The 20,760-nt window shown below is 34.2% G+C and overlaps 1 protein-coding gene across 1 annotated transcript; it reads right to left on the reverse strand.

The window, feature by feature from the left end:
• Positions 1-19,232: 19,232 nt before the first annotated feature.
• LOC123667944 (kallikrein-11-like) lies at positions 19,233-20,203 on the reverse strand. Its single transcript, XM_045601772.1, has one exon. The coding sequence runs from the start codon at positions 20,112-20,114 to the stop codon at positions 19,266-19,268; it is 849 nt and encodes a 282-aa protein (XP_045457728.1). The 5' UTR covers positions 20,115-20,203; the 3' UTR covers positions 19,233-19,265.
• Positions 20,204-20,760: the final 557 nt, after the last annotated feature.

Genomic DNA, 20,760 nt, shown 5'->3' on the forward strand with positions numbered 1-20,760 from the left:
ATCGTATAAAATTGGGGAAAGAATCATTCCAGTTCTGATGTTGGGGGACGATTTGAAATGTTATTTATTTGTATTTTCATTAGATTAGTCCCACTTAGCGCATCTGGCGTAATGGTGAATTAATGACGATACATCTGAGTTAAGTTTGCATCGAAAGAATTAACATTTAACTGCTCTTTATTTTGGATTTGATTTGATTTGTGTTAACGCACTTTTGTAGTTTGTATTCGTTTAAAAATGCTACAAGCTTTTAAGTTACTATTAATACTGTCATTTGAGTTAATGGGTCTTTTTTTTTTTAATTTATACAGATGCATATTGAATATTTGTTTCTTTTTGTTGTACCAAGTTAAACAAATTTCAATTTTTAGCTTCACTGTCTTACAGATTGTTTTAATGATTATTACTATAATATTACAAACAATAGGATTCTGATTTCTTTTAATGACTAAAAGCTAGGAAACAATTATTTTAACCAAACATTAATATTAATCTTTATCAATTGTTTTCAATATTTATCCACTAAATACCTCCCAAACAACTAGAAACGCTTTAATATCGAGCGATATTCATAGTAATAACTCAAAAACCACTCGTCAGATGTCAATCATACTTAATCGGGACCACATGACGAGCACGAGGCTAAAAGGTATTGTGCCCAGGGCGCGAGTTAAGCTCACTACGTCACTGATTCTACTGACCATATTGATAGAATCAGAATACATTTTCTATCTTCAAAGCTAGTAAAATACATGTTTTATAACGATGTATCGTTTCACATGTAAATGCGATGTTCAATGAGGCGCGTCCTCTAATCGCGGAGGAGGGCCTTGATTTATGCACTCGTCGTTCTGAGGGCCCTCGCAAACATTTCGATAATGGTGTCTAGGATATGTGGATTGGAGTAAAATAATTATATAAATTATATAGGTAGTTAGAGATATATATTGACACCAGCAATTTATACTAAGCTAACTCTTAAAAGGGAATTTTACAATAAAGGCTTATAAAAGGGAAAAACGTGATACCTTTTGTATTAATTAAGAAACCTTTTTGAAATTTGGTATCTTTAATAGTTAATTTATTCATTGCAATTTCACAAATTTTTTATTACATATAAAAACACATTTTATCAAGTTCGTATTAGAAAAACAAACTTATCGAAAAGTCGAATTGGCGTAATATAAATTGTTGGTGTCGATATGTGAATGTGAGGCGGTTAGCGGTACAATGTGTGAGTATACCCTCGAGTACTCTATACTTAATAATTTATTGAGTTATAGTTAACGAGGAACTACTAATATTGTTATCTAATGTTAACGCGAATTTCACTCATTATAATGAAGCAACTTTTTGTGATTTTATCGCGGTTTATTAAGTTTTTTATATGCCCGACGTTTTGATACTTTACAGCAACCATGGAACATGGTCTCGGGATGACTCCTCTCGTGACTATGACATGACTGTCCTCCCATGTCAGACCCGCGATAAAATTCGAAAAAGTTGTTTCATTATAATGAGAAACGACTAATTTTTAAAAGTATATATTTATTTATATGTAAACTGTCAAAATTAACTTTACATAAGTGAAGACTGTTTCCCAATTTTCTGTGTAATCTACTTAAATTTTCATTCCGTTTTTCCCTTTCTACAAAGTATGAGAAAAGCCTTAAAAAATGGGCTTGAATAAGTACAGTCGTTCTCGTGCTTAGGACACAATTGGTGATTAATTTTTACTTAGATAGTTTAGTAATTAAGTTTACTTTAATTTTAATCGTAAATATATAAAATAAATAATATTTATTATCTATAACATACACACACGGTTGTCGGTTCCTACGGTAAGCAACTTAATGCTTGTGTTAGAGGTAACAGCCGACTGATATAGCTACATATTTTTTCGATAAATACATTTAAATAATACTTACATAAATAAGTGCATAAATCACACCCAGATTCAAGACGGGAATCGAACCCACAAGCACCGGAACAAAAAGCAGGGTCACTGCAAGCTGTACCAATGGGCTAGTCAAAATTAATTAAATTCTACTCTCAATGTAATGTTCAAAATGATAATTAATGTTTATAAAAATATAATTGTGTTTGTAATAAAATGAAAATGTCATCTAAGTAGTCGAAGTCAACTCCAAAACTACTCCAAATTTTAATGGAACCACACGACAAGGACCACCTTTCGAATATAAATATATATATATTTTAACGTTTTCTGTAGAGATACTACCCCACTTAAGTTTATTTATATTATATTTATGTATCGTATATACGAACGGAAGTTACAAAAGTGCAATTCCCCGAAAAAAACATCTCTGAGCAGATTTCCCGGCATCCGGCGACGCGTTTCCGCCATGACTCGTCCCTTGAACTACGAACAACTGGGGTCGCCATTATTGTATTTAATATAAGTAATATTTTTACATTATTTTTATTTTATTTTCAATATGTTTCTGTTATAAATGTGTTTGCTCGTTATCAAAAAATCCGACTCTAATTTACGTCGACAAATATTACAGCGTAGTCAGGCAGTCAGCCTATTGCAGTCCACTGCTGGACATAGGCCTCCCCAAGTTCGCGCCAGACATACTCGTACAATAACATACAACGTGGGTAGACGAGAAGATAATAAATGAAATACGTATTTCTAAGAATAATTCAAAATATAATTTTTAGATTGCCATCAAATTTAAATGGAGTCACACGACAAATACTTGTTTTCGATTAATAAATGAATAATTAAAATCGCTATATACCCAGTAAAAAGGTTACAATGCCACACACATAAAAAATACAATCTAATTAAGTACCTCTTCCTTTTTTTAAGTCTAAGGTAAAATAATATAACTATGATATTAACCTATTCATAATTTTTCAGCGAGGCTGAAAACATTAGTGCCATCGTTCACTAATCACAATGATTTGATCAACGATAAACTTTCTTATTATGTTGGTACTATTGTAATTTAAAACTGTGAACCATCTTGTTTGCCTTAGATATCGAAGTGAACAATACATTAGATTTATATTATATGCTTTTATTGGGTACATTTTTTTATTTTTAAATAGTAAAATTTACGTGTCCATTATATGTAAGCACATCTGTTTTTTTAAATTCCTATTTGACATTGTGTTATTGTAATTAGTTGTTTTAGTTTTAATATAATGAAATTATTGTTAAAATTATTTATTTGTATTAGGTATTATTTATTATTAATGTGATTTTATTATTGTATTATTGTATTTTACAAATTGTCGTGACATTCATTAATTTTTCTAGTTGTTATAAGTATTGTTTAAGAGGAATTGTTTTAATAAAGAAATTATTATTATAATTAATATTATTATTTTCAACAAAATAAAAACAAGAAGAAAACCTAAAAAATTATGGTAACCCCAGCATTGCACCAATTTGTCAGCCGCTCGACCCATTGTGCTTCTATCTCGTAAACTTTTATTGTTATATTATATATCACCATAACTTGTAGTTCAGCGAGTCATCGTCGAGATTGATTCGACTCCATTTCTTTCAGAAGACCATTAGGATATTGTGTTGTTTGTTTCTATTTCTACGTATTTTTTCTTTTATACATCCGGAGGTCGTAATTAGTCTCCTCCAGCGGAATTCTGAATATGTTTGTTGACCAGTGGGACTCGACACTGATGTATCGGTGGGTGCAGATTCATAAAAAAAACCAAATTGTGTTACAGTGTGTCGTACTAACAAAAGTTTCTAAGTTTTCATATGTTACTAACAATCGGTTCGTCTGATGGTAAGTGGTTACTGTAGCCCATAGATGCAATACTATAAGACTAGGATCTAACTCTGATATCTACGACGTATACGTCAATTCCGGCTATTTTGCTCGCTACAGGAAAATTAACCGAGCCTGTGCAAGGACATGTTCTGACTTTTTTTTTTGTTATAAATATGTCACCCTTTTTCGCTCTTAAGTCATTATAACTTAATTTTTTAACCGACTTCCAAAAAAGGAGGAGGTTCTCAATTCGACTGATTTTTTTTTTTATGTATGTTACATCAGAACTTTTGACTGGGTAGACCGATTTCGACAAATTTTGTTTTAATTTATTTGAGATCTAACAACTACTTTTCGAGTTATATCTAATAATGCGTTTTTACTTGACGCTTTTTTCGTTGACCTACGTTGTATTATACCGCATAACTTTCTGCTGGATGTACCGATTTTGATAATTCTTTTTTTGTTGGAAAGGGGATATCCCTAGTTTAGTACCATGATAAGGAAATCAGGATCTGATGATGGAATCCCAGAAAAATCGAGGGAAACTCTCGAAAATCCGCAATAACTTTTTACTGGGTATACCGATTTTGATAATTTTTAATTTAATCGAAAGCTGATATTTACCATGTGGTCACATATAAATTTTATCGAGATCTGATAACTACTTTTTGAGTAATCTTTGATAACGCGTAGTTGCTTGACTATTTTTTCGTCGATCTACGTTGTATTACTTGTCGATGTAATTGAAGTCGGTTTTTTTTTTCGTTTGCGAGCAAACACAATTATTCACAATATAACTTAATCAACTTATCGTTTTCGCGAAAGTAACAAATGTCCTTAAATAATCAAGCAATAATTATTATCTCAATAAAAAAACATCTATTTTTCGAACAAAAGTTTTCTCCCATAACGCGAGTCATGTTCGGCACTCTGTTAAAATAACACAATTTCCGCGACGGTGGCGCCGCGGCAATCCGATGACAATTAAAACGTTGTTAATGGCTACGATAACAAATGTTACTCCCAGAGGGGTGGTTTGAGGATGAGGGTTGATGGGTACTTGTGTTGCTGTTCTTTTGATTTGACGCTTATTTTTAATTTTGTAATTATTAATCTTAAGCTAAGGTCCTAAAGATCGTTGACCTGTCTTGCGAACTGACAAACAAAACATTTATTTGAAATAGTCGTTCCGGTATTATTTTACAGACATCGAAAGATGAAAACTTTGAATGTCAATGATCTGATCTGATGATTCATAAAATCAAAATCTCTTTAATCAAATAGGCTTCAAAAGCACCTTCGAAGCGATATTTTACAAATTAAAATTTCTTCTAAAAGTGAAGTTTCACTAATTCAGAATATAGATTCTGCAGAGAAGAAACGAAAAGAAACTCTGCAGTTACCCTTTTAAAAAATTGGTATTGATCTTGCATAAATACAGCGTCACTAAGTCCATACACCTCTACCTTCCATGTAACAAAATAATTGTGTTTGCTCGCAAACGAAAAAAAAAAAAACCGACTTAAATTACATCGACAAGTAATACAACGTAGATCGAACTACGCGTTATCAAAGATTACTCAAAAAGTGGTTATCAGATCTCAATAAAATTTATATGTGACCACATGATAAACATCAGCTTTTGATTAAATTAAAAATTATTAAAATCGGTTCACCCAGTAAAAAGTTATTGCGGATTTTCGAGAGTTTCCCTCGATTTATCTGGGATCCCATCATCAGATCCTGGTTTCCTTATCATTGTACCAAACTAGGGATATCTCCTTTCCAACAAAAAAAGAATTATCAAAATCGGTACATCCAGTAGAAAGTTATGCGGTATAATACAACGCAGGTCGACGAAAAAAGCGTCAAGTAAAAACGCATTATTAGATATAACTCGAAAAGTAGTTGTTAGATGTCATAAATGGGACCAATTGGCACACACCACCTTTCGATTAAAACAAAGTTTGTCGAAATCGGTCTACCCGGTCAAAAGTTCTGATGTAACATACATAAAAAAAAAAAAAAAAAACAGTCGAATTGAGAACCTCCTCCTTTTTTGGAAGTTGGTTAAAAAGAACAATTATTTTGTAATGAAGTAAAATAAAATTAATGTTATTATTTCAACAGCGTCTAATGCGACGACATTGACGCAAGGCGTCATATTTCTGCAAACCTATTCTTTTTATTAAGACACAGTCCGTTGAAACCGCAACTGTAATGACATTATGACAATATTTTAATTAATTTTATGGGACGAACAAAGAAATAACTGTTGCAGTTATTGTCCTTACGCATGGTGTTTTTCGCAAATCATTATGTAAAATGTATTTTCAAATACAGTAAATTATAAAAGCAATAATAATGGCAAGAGATAATGGGTTCTCTCCTTGTACGACATTGTTTTTGTTCATTTTAGTAAAGCAAGAAACACGAAGATGGATACAAGTCTAAATCTCCCCTTTGTTGGAAAAAAGTTTTATAAGCTGCTTTGGAACAGTCCTTGTATAATTGACTGGGCCCTTAACGATGCTAATAATGATCCTGTTTCACATGCTGATCCTGATCAGGAAAAATAAGCATAGAGTTTTACCTTAGAAAGAGACGATCATGTGTAAAAATTAAGAAGCTTTTACAACTTAAGTCTTTTTATCAGTTGACCCTGGTGGAAAAATTTCTGAAATTACGCACTTTGTATTATTACGAATATTTGACTTTTTCAGAGTTTTAAAGACTTAGGTATTAGTTAGGGGTTAGGTAGGACATATACACAGTTTATATATTATTTTTCAAAAGAGTATCTGCGGAGTTTCTTGCCGATTCTTCTCTACAGAATCTACATTCCGAATCGGTGGTAGCTTTACTTCTACAAAAATAATAATTTATTTTTAAAGTTTTAATTTGTAAAATGACGATTCGAAAGTGCTCTTGGGGCATATTTGAATGAAGCTGTTTTTGATTTTGATTTGGATAATATTCTGACTTATGCTTATAAAAAAAGTATTTATCTATTATTATTATTAAATCTTATGCGAGTTTTGAAGACTTTTTAAAAGTTTTCCAGGATATTATTTCCATACGGGAAAATTAAGATCACAATCAGTGTCATATTTTACTTTATTTAACGGGAACCAAAAAAAAAATATAATACATAGTATCAAAACTTTTTATTAAATCACAAAACGAATAAAACATTTATACATTTTCATCGTATCTACTTCGATAGAATAATCGATTTTCAACGGTTTTGCCATAAATTATCCGATGGGGCGACTGCATGTCATAAAGCTATCTGCGCTGCTAATCGTACGAGTTCGACGATTGGGGGATGCACAGACACCAATTTATATTATAAGTATATGTAAGTTTCTTATCATCTTAGTTGGATCTGCGTTTTATTGCTGTACTTTCGGGACTTGGATAAATCACGATATCTTATATAATATTCTCATGTCACAATGTCAGTTACAATACTCCTCCGAAACGACTGGATTTTTATGAAATTTTGTGTGCATATCGGATGTATATTTAATAACTCTGTACTGTGTGGCTACGGTACTAAAGAATATAGCCATCCCCTCTCTTCCCGTGGGTGTCGTAAGAGGCGACTAAGGGATAACAAGGTTCCACAACCACCATGGAACTTAAGAAGCCGACCGATGGCGGGATAACCATCCAACTGCTGGCTTTGAAATACACAGGCCGAAGACGGGCAGCAGCGTCTTCGGTGCGACAAAGCCAGTACTGCGGCCACCAACCCGCCTGCCCAGCGTGGTGACTATGGGCAAAACACATGAGTTCACGTTATTTTTGGCCTAAACTTGTGGAGGCCTATGTCCAGCAGTGGACTGTTTAGGCTGTAATGATGATGATGATGAATGATCGTGAAGGGTTGAAAATCGGCCAACATCTATTTTTCATACCTCAAGTTTTTTTTTAAATAACTAGGTCGGCAAACAAGCGTACGGCTCACCTGATGGTATGAGATTTCCTTAGCTTATAGACGCTTGAAACACCAGAAGCATCGCAAGCGCGTTGTTGACCCAATCCCCAATCCAATCCAGGAGCTTTGGTCGCCTTACTTACCAACAGGAACACAATACTGCTTGAAAATAGTATTATTTAGCTGTGATCTTCTGTAAGGTCCAGCTACGTCCCCCAGTCGAGCTGCTCCAGATTTTGAGCAGGAAAATCCTGCTGTGCCCTACCTCAGTTAAAATCCGGGTAGTCATTCGGCAGCAGGTTTCCTAGTCGTGTACATACAAATATTCCAGCGATTCATTTTTATTTGCACACTAGCCGACCCGTGCCCACTTCGTTGGGCGTTAATTATTTATTTTAAGTTTTCATCTCGCTTGTATGTCTCCGACTTGATTTACTTATAATATTATTTTTTACTGAATTTTTTGTTTAATAACAATAAAATGTCATGTCACTCCTAAATAGTATAGCTTTCTGTTAGTGAAAGAATTTTCATGATTGGATTAGTATTTGCGAAGATTACCCCCTACAAACAAAACAAAGTTAGAAACTTTACCTCTTTATAATATTACTAGCTTTACCCGCGGCTTCACTCGCATTGAATGTTTTTTAATAAAAAGTCCTACGCTACTTCTAATACCTTCAAGAATATGTGTACAAAGTTTCATGATGATCGGCTAAGTAGCTTTCGCATGAAAGCGTAACAAACAAACTTACATTCGCATTTATAACATTAATAGGGGTAGTATAGATATCTAATACTTACGGATCTTCTATAGACGAACGTTAGTCAATAACATACACTAAAAATACCCTTTAAGAGGAACATTGTCAGAAATACTATAAATGCAAATGTATACAAATAGATTCTCATATTTATGATTCATGTTCGGAGCTGGGGAGATGACTCTAAGATTTGTTATAGCGCCGTTCCATTAGTTTATGAGATGTATTGAAGTGGGGGAAAGGAGTACTCTTGTGTTATTTGATTTAAAAGTTTTACTTATAAGCAGTTATAGTTTCGGTAATAAATCGTAGAACTACGTAATGTAATATAGTTCTAATTCCAAAACAAACAACATCAGTTGGTACAGGTTGGATCGATATTTATGTAGTTTAATAATAATAATAATAACAATATTCTTTATTGCACACCATTAAAAGATACAAACAAAAGTAGTACAATTACAGAAAGATAATGAGCGGTTTCTTCCAGACAACCTTTGGGTATAGGATATTTGGGCTTATGATAAATAGTTCGTCAGTCTTGCGCGCGGTTACATGTGTGCGTTAAGGTTGTAGAGACAACGAATGTGTGTGCGTGACAAGTGAAATACAAGGAAATTATTTAGAGTTAATAAGTTTAAAACTAACTACAACAAGGGGACAATTTTTGCAGTCATATATTTATTGCAAAAAAAAAATTACGCACTAGACTACGCACAGAATTAGCAAGTTGAAGTGGCAGTGGGCTGGCCACCTGTGTCGCAGGACCGATAGCCGTTGGAGTAGCCGGGTCCTGGAGTGGGGACCGCGTCTTGGCAGACGCAGTGTGGGACGTCCTCCGGCCCGTTGGACCGACGATCTAAGTAAGATTGCCGGTGTAGGCTGGATGAGGATTGCGGAAAACCGGGATGTCTGGCGCGAACTTGGGGAGACCTATGTCCAGCAGTAGACTGCCATAGGCTGAAGTGAAGTGATTTATGTCAATGATTGTATCCGCAACAAAAAAAAAGGAAGCGAAAAAACACGTGTTACTCAAATGACTTTTGTTATACCAATAGAAGTTGCATTGCTACGAGGGCACGCACGCATATAATCGCGCTCAAGACTGAGTAGAACTATTTAGAAGATGTCATCACCTCAGAACAGAGAGAGAGAATAGAATATCTTAATATATATAAATCTCGTGTCACAATGTTTGTCCTCAATGGACTCCTAAACTACTTAACCGATTTTAGTCAAATTTGCACACCGTGTGCAGTTTGATCCAACTTAAAAGATAGGCTATATTTTATTTTGATATATTATGTTATTATTATATTTCAGAAAAAAATAAGGTGATACGAAGTTCGCCAGGTCAGCTAGTAATATATATAATACACACCGCTCAAAAAGGATTTATGTACATTAATTGAAATAATCGCTTTTTACTAAATACATATGGATGAACACGGTACATATACCAAAATAGCATTTTTTGACAATTTTTGTCTATCTGTCTGTCTGTTTGTTCCGGCTAATCTCTGAAACGACTGGACCGATTTTGACGGGACTTTCACTAGCAGGTAGTTGATGTAATAAGGAGCAACTTAGGCTACTTTTATTTTAGTAATTTATTTATTTTATAGCTCTGTAAACTTAAAAATAACTTTTTTGCTAAATTCCACGCGAACAAAGTCGCGGGCACAACTAGTTATAGATAAAAATGGTAGGTGCAGTAGTGTAATTATCGATATTGCTAGACAGAGATACTGCTTAGAATAAGTGACAACAAATCAAAAGTATACGTCAAAAGTATACGTACTCGTAAGTCAGTTAAAACGGTAGAAATGCAAGTATTGAGTAGTGTTCACTAATAACTAAATCACCACATTAGTCGATATGCGCTAAGCTGTTCATATCATATCGTAACACGTACGTACAAATACTCAACGTGATTGCTAAGCGCATGAATACATTGATCGCGCATATTACAATTGTGTTTGCTCGCAAACGAAAAACAACCGACTTCAATTACATCGACAAGTAATAGAACGTACGTAGACGAAATAATAGTCAAGTAAATACGTGTTATCAAAGATTACTCAAAAATTAGTCATCAGATCTCAATCAAATTTAAACGCGACCATAAAACAAACACCACCTTTCCATCAAAAAAAAAAAAAGAATCATCAAAATCGGTAAACCCAGTAAAAAGTTATGAAGTAACATACATAAAAAAATATAATCGAATTGAAAACCTGTTCCTTTTTTTGATGTCGCTTCAGCCAGGTTTCAGGTGTATGGTATCATAGTATATGGATTTTTAAAAATATATAATAATTGTCGAATGATATAATAATAACCTAACCGACGATCTACGTAAGATTGCCGGGGTAGGCTGGATGAGGATTGCGGAAGACCGGGATGTCTGGTACGAACTTGGGGAGGCCTATGTCCAGCTGTGAACTGCAATAGGCTGAACTGAACTGAACTGAATAATAATAATAGCAAACTGCAATAATAATAACAATCATCACGTAGAGTGTAAACTATACGACACTGTATAGCCATCATACATAGACTATATATAAAAATCTTCCAACACACACACAAAACACAGTTCCACTACCACCTTGGAACTTATAAAGCCGATGGTTGACGGTATAGCCATCCGACTTCTAACTTTGAAATACACAGGCTTTTTAAAATACACTGGCCGAAGACGGGCAGCAGCGTCTTCGGTGCTATAAAGCCAGCCCTGCGGTCATCAATCCGCCTGCCCAGCGTGGTGACTATGAGCAAAACACATGAGTTCACCCCATTTTTGGCGTGAACTTGTGGAGGCCTATGTCCAACAGTGGATTGTGATAGGCCGAAATGATGACAAAAATCTTAAGCTTTTTTAAAACGTTACGGACGTTTTTTGCCGGCTTTATATAAATGATCCTCTTATGGTATATCTCCCAATCAGATTTGGGTAAAGAGGTTTAAATTTGTTTTTTTTTTGAGATCGTTGCCGATTAGGGGGACTTTTGTAGACTAATTAGTTATACCCTTCGCGCGTTGCTACGCTTTTACTATTTACTTATTTTCAGTCGTACCAACTTAGAAACCCTTGTGGGCTCATGTACAAACAGTTTGCTGAAGATCATGACATGATCAAATGCATAGTTTACGATTCTATTAAGAGACATTCAGACAAACATAATTTATTTATTAATTTATTCAGAAACCGACAGCTTATACATACTATTTTTATCATAAAACACACAACAAATAATATAGCCAAAAACAGGTTTCCCTAAAGTTAACAAATTGATATTTTGGAGATATCGTTGACAAATAATTGTGTTTGCTCGCAAACGAAAAAAAAACCGACTTCAATTACATCGACGAGTACTAACACAACGTAGATCGACGAAAAAATAGTCAAGCAACTACGCGTTATCAAAGATTACTCAAAAAGTAGTTATCAGATCTCGATAAAATTTATATGTGACCACATGATAAACATGAGCTTTCGATTAAATAAAAAATTATCAAAATCGGTACACCCAGTAAAAAGTTATTACGGATTTTTGAGAGTTTCCCTCGATTTCTCTGGGATCCCATCATCAGATCCTAGTGTCCTTATCACGGTACCAAACTAGGGATATCCCCTTTCCAACAAAAAAAGAATTATCAAAATCGGTACATCCAGTAGAAAGTTATGCGGTATAATACAACGTAGGTCGACGAAAGAAGCGTCAAGTAAAAACGCATTATTAGATATAACTCGAAAAGTAGTTGTTAGATCTCAAATAAATTTAGATGGGACCAATTGGCACACACCACCTTTCGATTAAAACAAAATTTGTCGAAATCGGTCTACCCGGTCAAAAGTTCTGATGTAACATACATTAAAAAATAAAAAATAAAATAAAAAAATACAGTCGAATTGAGAACCTCCTCCTTTTTTGGAAGTCGGTTAAAAAGAAAAAGAAAACAACAGTCACAATAAGTAAATTCTGATACACAAAAAATTCTTATAAGAGAATTTTGATGTTGAGATACAGTTAACTAACACTTAACAATACACATATATAAATAACATAGTAAAAGAGGCATATATAATGTATATACAGATACATAATATATACTTATAGTTTATACATTGTTACGGTGATTCAGATAGAATTTTTATTATATTGGTTTTGAATATCCTTTTAGTCTTTGTGAAAATGTCGACGTTTTTAAATAATGTGTTATAGGTATGAGAGAGTCTCAGTAACAGCGAGTTTTTTAAATAATTCGAATAATGTTGAGGAACTGCTAACATAGATGTTATTACGGGTGCGATATTTAGGAGTTCGAAAACCTTTTTTAGATACTATGTGTGGGCAATCAAGCTTACTATTTATTATGTCATAGAGCAGACCCATATCCTAAAGAATACGCCTCTGCTCCAACGAAAGCATTTCATGTTCCGCGCAACCATCTTCATAACTCTCACAAAATTTACGACACCGAAAGTTTAAATGTTTAATGAATTTCTTTTGTATTTGTACTAGGCGGTTCTGATAAATGCGGTATTGAGGTGATTATATAGGGCTAGCATACTCTAAAATACTCCGTACATAAGCAAAATAAACACACTTAATAGCTGCTATATTTGTAAACGGCTTACACACGAGAAGAATAAACCGCAGGTTTTTATATGCTTTCATTAGTATATTTTCTTATATAAGTTCAATTATATTTTAATAATACACCCTTGTGTCTACATGTTGGTTTACAGAATTAAAATACCCATATCGTGTATAGATTTCACTATCCTCTGACGGTTTGCTCTCAAATGCTCTGATCTTGATCGAGCAAATGTTTGTCTGTTTGTCTTCGTATTAGCGCGGTGTTTTGTTACACGTTACTGTTGAGAGGATTGAATGTTTTCACGGTTGATGTATGGAATAATAACTCGAAGCAATTATTATACTAAATATAAATTTGAGAGGATAGGTTATTATTGTTTTTTTAATTAAAATCAATTTGATTAATTTTAATTTTTGTTTCTGAAATTGTTTTGCGAACAGATCCATTAAATAATTGTGTTTGCAGGCAAACGAAGAAAAACCGACTTCAATTATATCGACAAGTAAAACAACTTAAGTTGACGAAAAAATTGTCAAGTAAATACGCGATATCAATGTTTACTCCAAAAGCTGTAATCAGATCTCGATGAAATTTAAATGTGACCACATGATAAGCATCGGCTTTCGATTAAATTAAAAAACATTAAAATCCGTACACCCATTAAAAAGTTATGCGGTATAAATACAGCGTAAGTCGACAAAAAAATAGTCAAGTAAAAATGCATTATTAGATCTAACTCGAAAAGTATTTGTTAGATCTCAAATAAATTTAAATGGGACTAAATACCACACCACCTTTCGATTAAAAAAAATTTCGTCGAAATCGACCTACCCAGTCAAAAGTTCTGAAGTAACATACATAAAAAAAGTCGAATTGAGAACCTCCTCCTTTTTTGGAAGTCGGTTAAAAAAGATGTTTATTGTCTATAAACTGCCACGTAAGACGCCTCGCTGCGTCACATCCGTAACGTTAATCATCGCGAATGCAAGACTAGATTTAAAGTATTTTGAAAGCGAGAAAGCCAGTCCTGCTGTCACCAACCCGCCTGCCCAGCGTGGTGACTGGGCAAAACACATGAGTTCACGCCGTTTTTGGCATGAACTTGGGTAGGCCTATGTCCAGCAGTGGACTGCGATGGGCTGAAATGATGAAGTGATTTTGAAAGTTTGAATAGAATTAACTCTTTAGAATTGTTTAAAATATTTCAAAAATCAATTTTATAATAATTTGATGAAATATATTTCGGAGTTTATTTTCAAAAATATGAGTAGTCAAATCGTGATTTTGTAAAACGGTAACGAGACTGCCCTGATAGTGACGTTTTAGCACTCAACGTATCTTGCGGGAAAGAGACAAACGTATTTTCAAATACGTATCACGGGAAACCTTCTTGGGAAGTAAACTTCATTCGCGTGTCAGGGCTGACAAACTGCCTGTAATTATTAAAATAATTTACCTATTAACATATTATTTAAAATAATTTACGTATATAGACATTGTTTGCAAACAAGTCGTAACCAAGTCTAAGGGTCGCAGGGATTTGTTTCAATTCATTAAAGTAAGCCGTTTGGGGAGAATATGAATAATATTTTTATTGCGAGGGGACCACGCTAATGTACCGCACTATTGACGAGAAACTGTATTCCCCCTTTTGGATACAGTTATTTCATTTTTTTTTTGTTTTGTTTTCGTCCTTACTTCGAGGGATCTTAATCTGTATTCGTCGTTTCGTGTTGCCACTTCATAAGTTTTAATAAAGTAATTTAGTTATGGCAATTATCGGGTAGAGATACTGGCGGGACAGTTCCATTTATTTTGTAATCATTTTTGTTTGTATAAATTAGTGCTTATAATGAAACTGTAACAAGTTATATCCTGTACATTTAAGATGTTTCAAAAATGTTCTTGGATAGTACTTAATACCTAATTGATATTTAAGTAAAAAATTGTAAATGTAATTGTAAAATTGTGTTGAATTCAGACACAATGAAAATACTAAACTGTATGGCAATAAAGAATATAGCCACCCACTGTCTTCCTGTGGGTGTCGTATGAGGCGACTAAGGAATAACACAGTTCCACTACAACCTTGGAACTTATAAAGCCGACCGATGGTGGGATAACCATCCAGTTGCAACAGGCCGAAGACGGGCAGCGTCTTCGTTGCGACATAGCCAGCCCTGCGGTCACCAACCCCATTCAGTTCATGCCATTTTTTGGCGCGAACTTGTGGAACCCTATGTCCAGCGGTCGACTGCGATAGGCTGAAGTGTGTGAAGTGAAAATACTCAAATTTTTCTGTGTAATATCTTATTTTAGTTCACTACAGTCTTCTGGTTTCATTACGCAGCATTTTCATGCCTTAATTACAGTCAAACAAACTTATTTTTGTTTGTTTCACTCCATATATAAGTTGGAAATCCTCAAAAATTATCTTCGAAAAGTACTACCGTACAACCTCCTAGTATGTAGTATCGCGCTTGCGATGCTTTGATGGTGTTGCAGGCGTCTATAAGCTACGGTAATCGCTTACCATCAGGTGAGCCGTACGCTTGTTTGCCGACCTAGTGACATAAAAAAAAAATAGTATACAATAATTATTATTATAAACCATCTCTGATACAATAAAAAAAAGTAAAGCCGAGCTGATCGGCTAGTATTACATTCAACTAAGACATCTTGTACGTATGTCTGTGTATGTGTCTGTGTCACAAAATATCAAAAGTCAACCCGAGCGCGTTGGACATTGTCAACATTGTGCAATCCGTCACCCGATCGTGACGCGTGTCGGACAAATCCGTACAAATACGCCAAATCTCCTGGATTCAGGGGCTTACACGGATATATACTTAACTAGATTTGTCCATTGACATTTTGTTACTCATATTTAAATCAAGAATCTATGATAGATTTAGACACAATATTAATCATCCTCAGCTTCTAACCGATTCTTATCAGCAGAACATTCAGAATTTATAACCTTAACGCTTCAGTTAGTCAAGTAGGACAAAGCAGGACATATCTTGCTCGAAATATGGAGCAGCCCGACTGGGGAAGTACCTCGACCTTACAGAAGATCACAGCTAAATAATACTGCTCGCTAGCAGTGTTGTGTTCCTGTGGTGAGTAAGGTGACAAGAACTAACGGCAACGCCCTTTCGATGCTTCTGGTGTTGCAGGCGTCTATAGGCTACGGTAACCATTTACCATCAGGTGAGCCGTACGCTTGTTTGTCGTATATAAATATAGTTTGTAAAAAAACTGTTCGACGTATTTAATAAAAAAAATTATAGCATACCTGTTTGTATAAAGATTTTTTTTATTCAACTTCATTTAAAAGTATCTGCACGAAGGAAAAAGTTTTAAGATTTAAGAATAATATTAAGAACTGGACAGCCAGTGTGGTCTCCTCTATATCTTGTCCTGTAGTATGTTGCTTTCAAGTCTAAGCCTCTAAGGTGCGAGGTATAGTCTATATATGTGTATAAAAAAAACAAGTTTCATTAAAACCTATTTTAATAGCCTGGCAATTTTTTTGAATAAATTTTCTTTGATACAAACCTAGTCAATAACGAATACAATAATTGTGTTTGCTCGCAAACGAAAAAAAAACCGACTTCAATTACATCGACGAGTAATACAACGTAGATCGACGAAAAAATAGTCAAGTAACAACGCATTATCAAAGATTACTCAAAAAGTAGTTATCAGATCTCGATGAAATTTAAATGTGACCACATGATAAACTTCGGCTTTCGATTAAATTAAAAATCATTAAAATCGGTAAACCTAATAAAAAGCTATTGCGGATTTTCAAGAAGTTTCCTCGATTTCTCTGGGATCCCATCATCAGATCCTAGTTTCCCTATCATGGTACTAAACTAGGGATATCTTCTTTCCAACAAAAAAAGAATTATCAAAATCCGTACATCCAGTAGAAAGTTATGCGGTATAATACAACGTTGGTCGACGAAAAAAGCGTCAAGTAAAAACGCATTATTAGATATAGCTCGAAAAGTAGTTGTTAGATCTCAAATAAATTTAAATGGGGCCAATTGGCACACACCACCTTTCGATTGAAAGAAAATTTGTCGAAATCGCTCCACAGAGTCAAAAGTTCTGATGTATCATACATAAACAAAAAAAAAAAAAAAATACAGTCGAATTGAGAACCTCCTCCTTTTGTGGAAGTCGGTTACAAAAAAGAATTATCCAATTTAGTGTAGTCACAAGTTATGCTACATACATATAGATAGAATTTAGAATGAATGATACCTATAGATAGAATTTAGAATGAATGGCTTTCACTAGTGCCAAGATAGCACAGATCGCCAATGTCACGTAGGATGGAGAAGACACGAAGGAGATTGTTCGGTGAGGTCGAGATTACAACCTTAATAGAATTTTGAAGACTGCTAAAACAATAAGTATTTTTAATCAACCTATAATCTAACGACGACAGGTCTGGTGTAATGGTGTTTGTGCCGTATCAGCGGTGCCTAAACACCGACGGTCGCAGGTTCCCGCTCGGAGTGGATATTTGTCTGTATACAAATATTAATTTCCGGTTCCTGTTGTTAGTCCTTGTGGGTCTTCCCACCGTGACTCGGAGAGCACGTTAAGCTGTCGGTCCCGGTTGTTATCATGTACAACTGATAGCTATAGTTACTCATAGTAGGGAATATATTCACCAACCCGCATTGGAGCAGCGTGGTGGATTAAGCTCTGATCCTTATCCTACGTGGGGAAAGAGGTCTATGCTCAGCGGTAGGATATTACAGAGTGAATTGTATAATCCAAAACAACAAAAAAAATTACGTAAACAAAAATATTCGTACATACATTTCGGTCATTCATTTTTATTTACATAGATTTGAATGTCACATCTAGACTCCTTATATACGCGATTACCAATAAACTTAAGAGAGCCACTTAGCAGATCAATTCTGCTGTCAATATTTGTGAGCTTTCGGGGAACCCTAATACTTGGAGGGTTCCGTCATTAGCGATATTTATTTGCGAACTAACGTTGCGTAATATTTTCGATGTATCATTTTTATCTTAGACGAGATGGTATAGATGGTGAGTATGGATAATGGCAAGGTTTTTAAACTATATGTATAATTTATTGTATTTGCTCGCAAATGAAAAAAAAAACCGACTTCAATTACATCGACAAGTAATACAACGTAGATCGACGAAAAAATAGTCAAGTAACTACACGTTATCAAAGATTACTCAAAAAGTAGTTATCAGAACTCGATAAAATTTATATGTGACCACATGATAAACATCAGCTTTCGATTAAAGTAAAAGTTATTAAAATCGGTACACCCAGTAAAAAGTTATTGCGGATTTTTAAGAGTTTCCCTCGATTTGTCTGGGACTCCATCATAAGATCCTAGTTTCCTTATCATGGTACTAAACTAGGGATATTTTCTTTCCAACAAAAAAAGAATTATCAAAATCGGTACATCCAGTAGAAAGTTATGTGGTATAATACAACGTAGGTCGACGAAAAAAGCGTCAAGTAAAAACGCATTATTAGATATAACTCGAAAAGTAGTTGTTAGATCTCAAATAAATTTAAATTGGACCAAATAACACACATCACCCTTCGATTAAAAAAAAATTGGTCCACCCAGTCGAAGTTCTGAAGTCACATACGTAACAAAAAATACAGTCGAATTGAGAACCTCCTCCTTTTTTGGAAGTCGGTTAAAAAGCAACAAATACCCTGCGATCTTAAGGTTTGTCTGGAAATTTGTATTACAATGCTTGATTTTACAATATTTAATCAAATTGCACTTTTATTTAAAAATTGTATTCTAAAAATTTCATATATTTTTCAATATATTTTGCACAAAAAAAACACGTGATTTTTGAGTATGAGGGGAGGGTAATAATCTAAAACCTTACCCTATATCACCAAGAGGTGTAGGGGGTTAAAAAGTAAGTAGGCATGAAAAATTAACACAATTGCGCAGAAACTTACAACATTTTAGAAAACGTAACCAAATGTTTCAATTTCAAGCTTTTGACAGTTTTCAAGACAGGAAACCATCTAACGGGTGAGATAGTTATTTACAAAATCATCATACTCTGATATGTACTCGTAAACTATATTGATATAAAAAATAAAAATAAATATAATAGCATTCATATATAATTTAAAACTCATCCGTACGACATAGTATGTGTCAGCTTCAAGATCCAGGTAGTGTAGTGGGAGACATTGGTGAATACCGCGTATTTAACATCACAGTCCCTTGGCTTCACCGCTAAAACACCCACCAGCTTATCCTCATTAAATATTGGACCAAACTCATGTATGAAACAATCGTCATAATTCGTAAGATCAATACAAATAAGGCTATCGTCAAAATTTATTCCATAGCTTTCGTAACATCGACTTGGTGATGTTTTTTTAACTTGTATTTTATCAAAATCATTTATTAAGTAAAAAACTCTGTCCATAGTTGATACAGTCTTCCAGATGGCTGCCTCGCAGCTTGACACAGATCTCTCATCAAACGTTGAAGGTTTGATTGTGAGAGGGTAGTTATCGACATTAAATTTCGCTACAGCTATATCGTAAAACGGTGCTGTACTATTTATATGGAATTTTTCGTGTATCCTCCAAAATAATATTGGGAATGATCTGGTTAAATTGTGAGCAAAATCGTTTAGTAACAGTACGCGATGTGTGGCACCCTTACGCCTGCAATGCGCTGAAGTTACAATCCATTTGACTAAAACCACACTCGCGAAACAAGAAAACGCCCATGATTTTGACGAATTCCTTAAAATTGCAGCGACGTATGGAAATCTCTCAGCGATAGGAAGATTCCTGTTCTCATTCAGAGCGATGGAAATAGATTTAACAACTTGGTACGCATTCGCTTCGGGGAAATAGTCTCTCTTCCTCTCCTCGACGGTGATGTCTGTCGCGAATTTCACCATGACGCAAACCGCCATGATCGCAATTAATATTATTATCGTTAATAGAATACACGAAGCTTTCATTTTTTGTGAAAATTTATTTGATTGACGTGTATGTTTTGGCAGAAGATTTTTAGTGTGATTGTAGTGATTTTTGACGGCCTGTGATGCGAAACAATAGTTGGCATTATTGTCTGCGGAGTTGTCAGAAATACAATAACAAACAATACGAAAAGTTTTTTAGAAATTAAATTAAAATAATTGTTTATTCGCAAACGAAAAAAAGTCGATAATTAATGTATCCGTAGGTAGTCGAATAAATAAATTATGAATTAGATAAATATAAATTATTAGGGATTACCTACCTACTCAAAAAGTACTCCTCCGATTTCGGTCAAATTTAAATTAGCCCACGCGAGACGCACGTGCTTTCGATAAAAAAATAAATAAAAGAATTATCAAAACCAGCACACTCAGGAAAATGTTATATAGTAACACATAAAAAATAGTTTTTTTAAGTCTGGTAAAAATCAACTATCTTATTATTTCATTTTATATATAAATAAAAATTAATTACTAAGTGTTTTAGTTACTACGTTACTAAAACTCGAGAATGACTTGAGCGATTTCACTAATTTTTTTTTAATTTTGTAATACTTTGGAGAAGGTTCTTACGGAATGAAAAATTAAGAAAATTACCGAAGTAAAATATTTTAAAATTTCAGAAAAC

The sequence above is a fragment of the Melitaea cinxia genome, chromosome 29 (genome assembly GCF_905220565.1).
Source record: "Melitaea cinxia chromosome 29, ilMelCinx1.1, whole genome shotgun sequence".
Lineage (NCBI taxonomy): Eukaryota > Metazoa > Arthropoda > Insecta > Lepidoptera > Nymphalidae > Melitaea > Melitaea cinxia.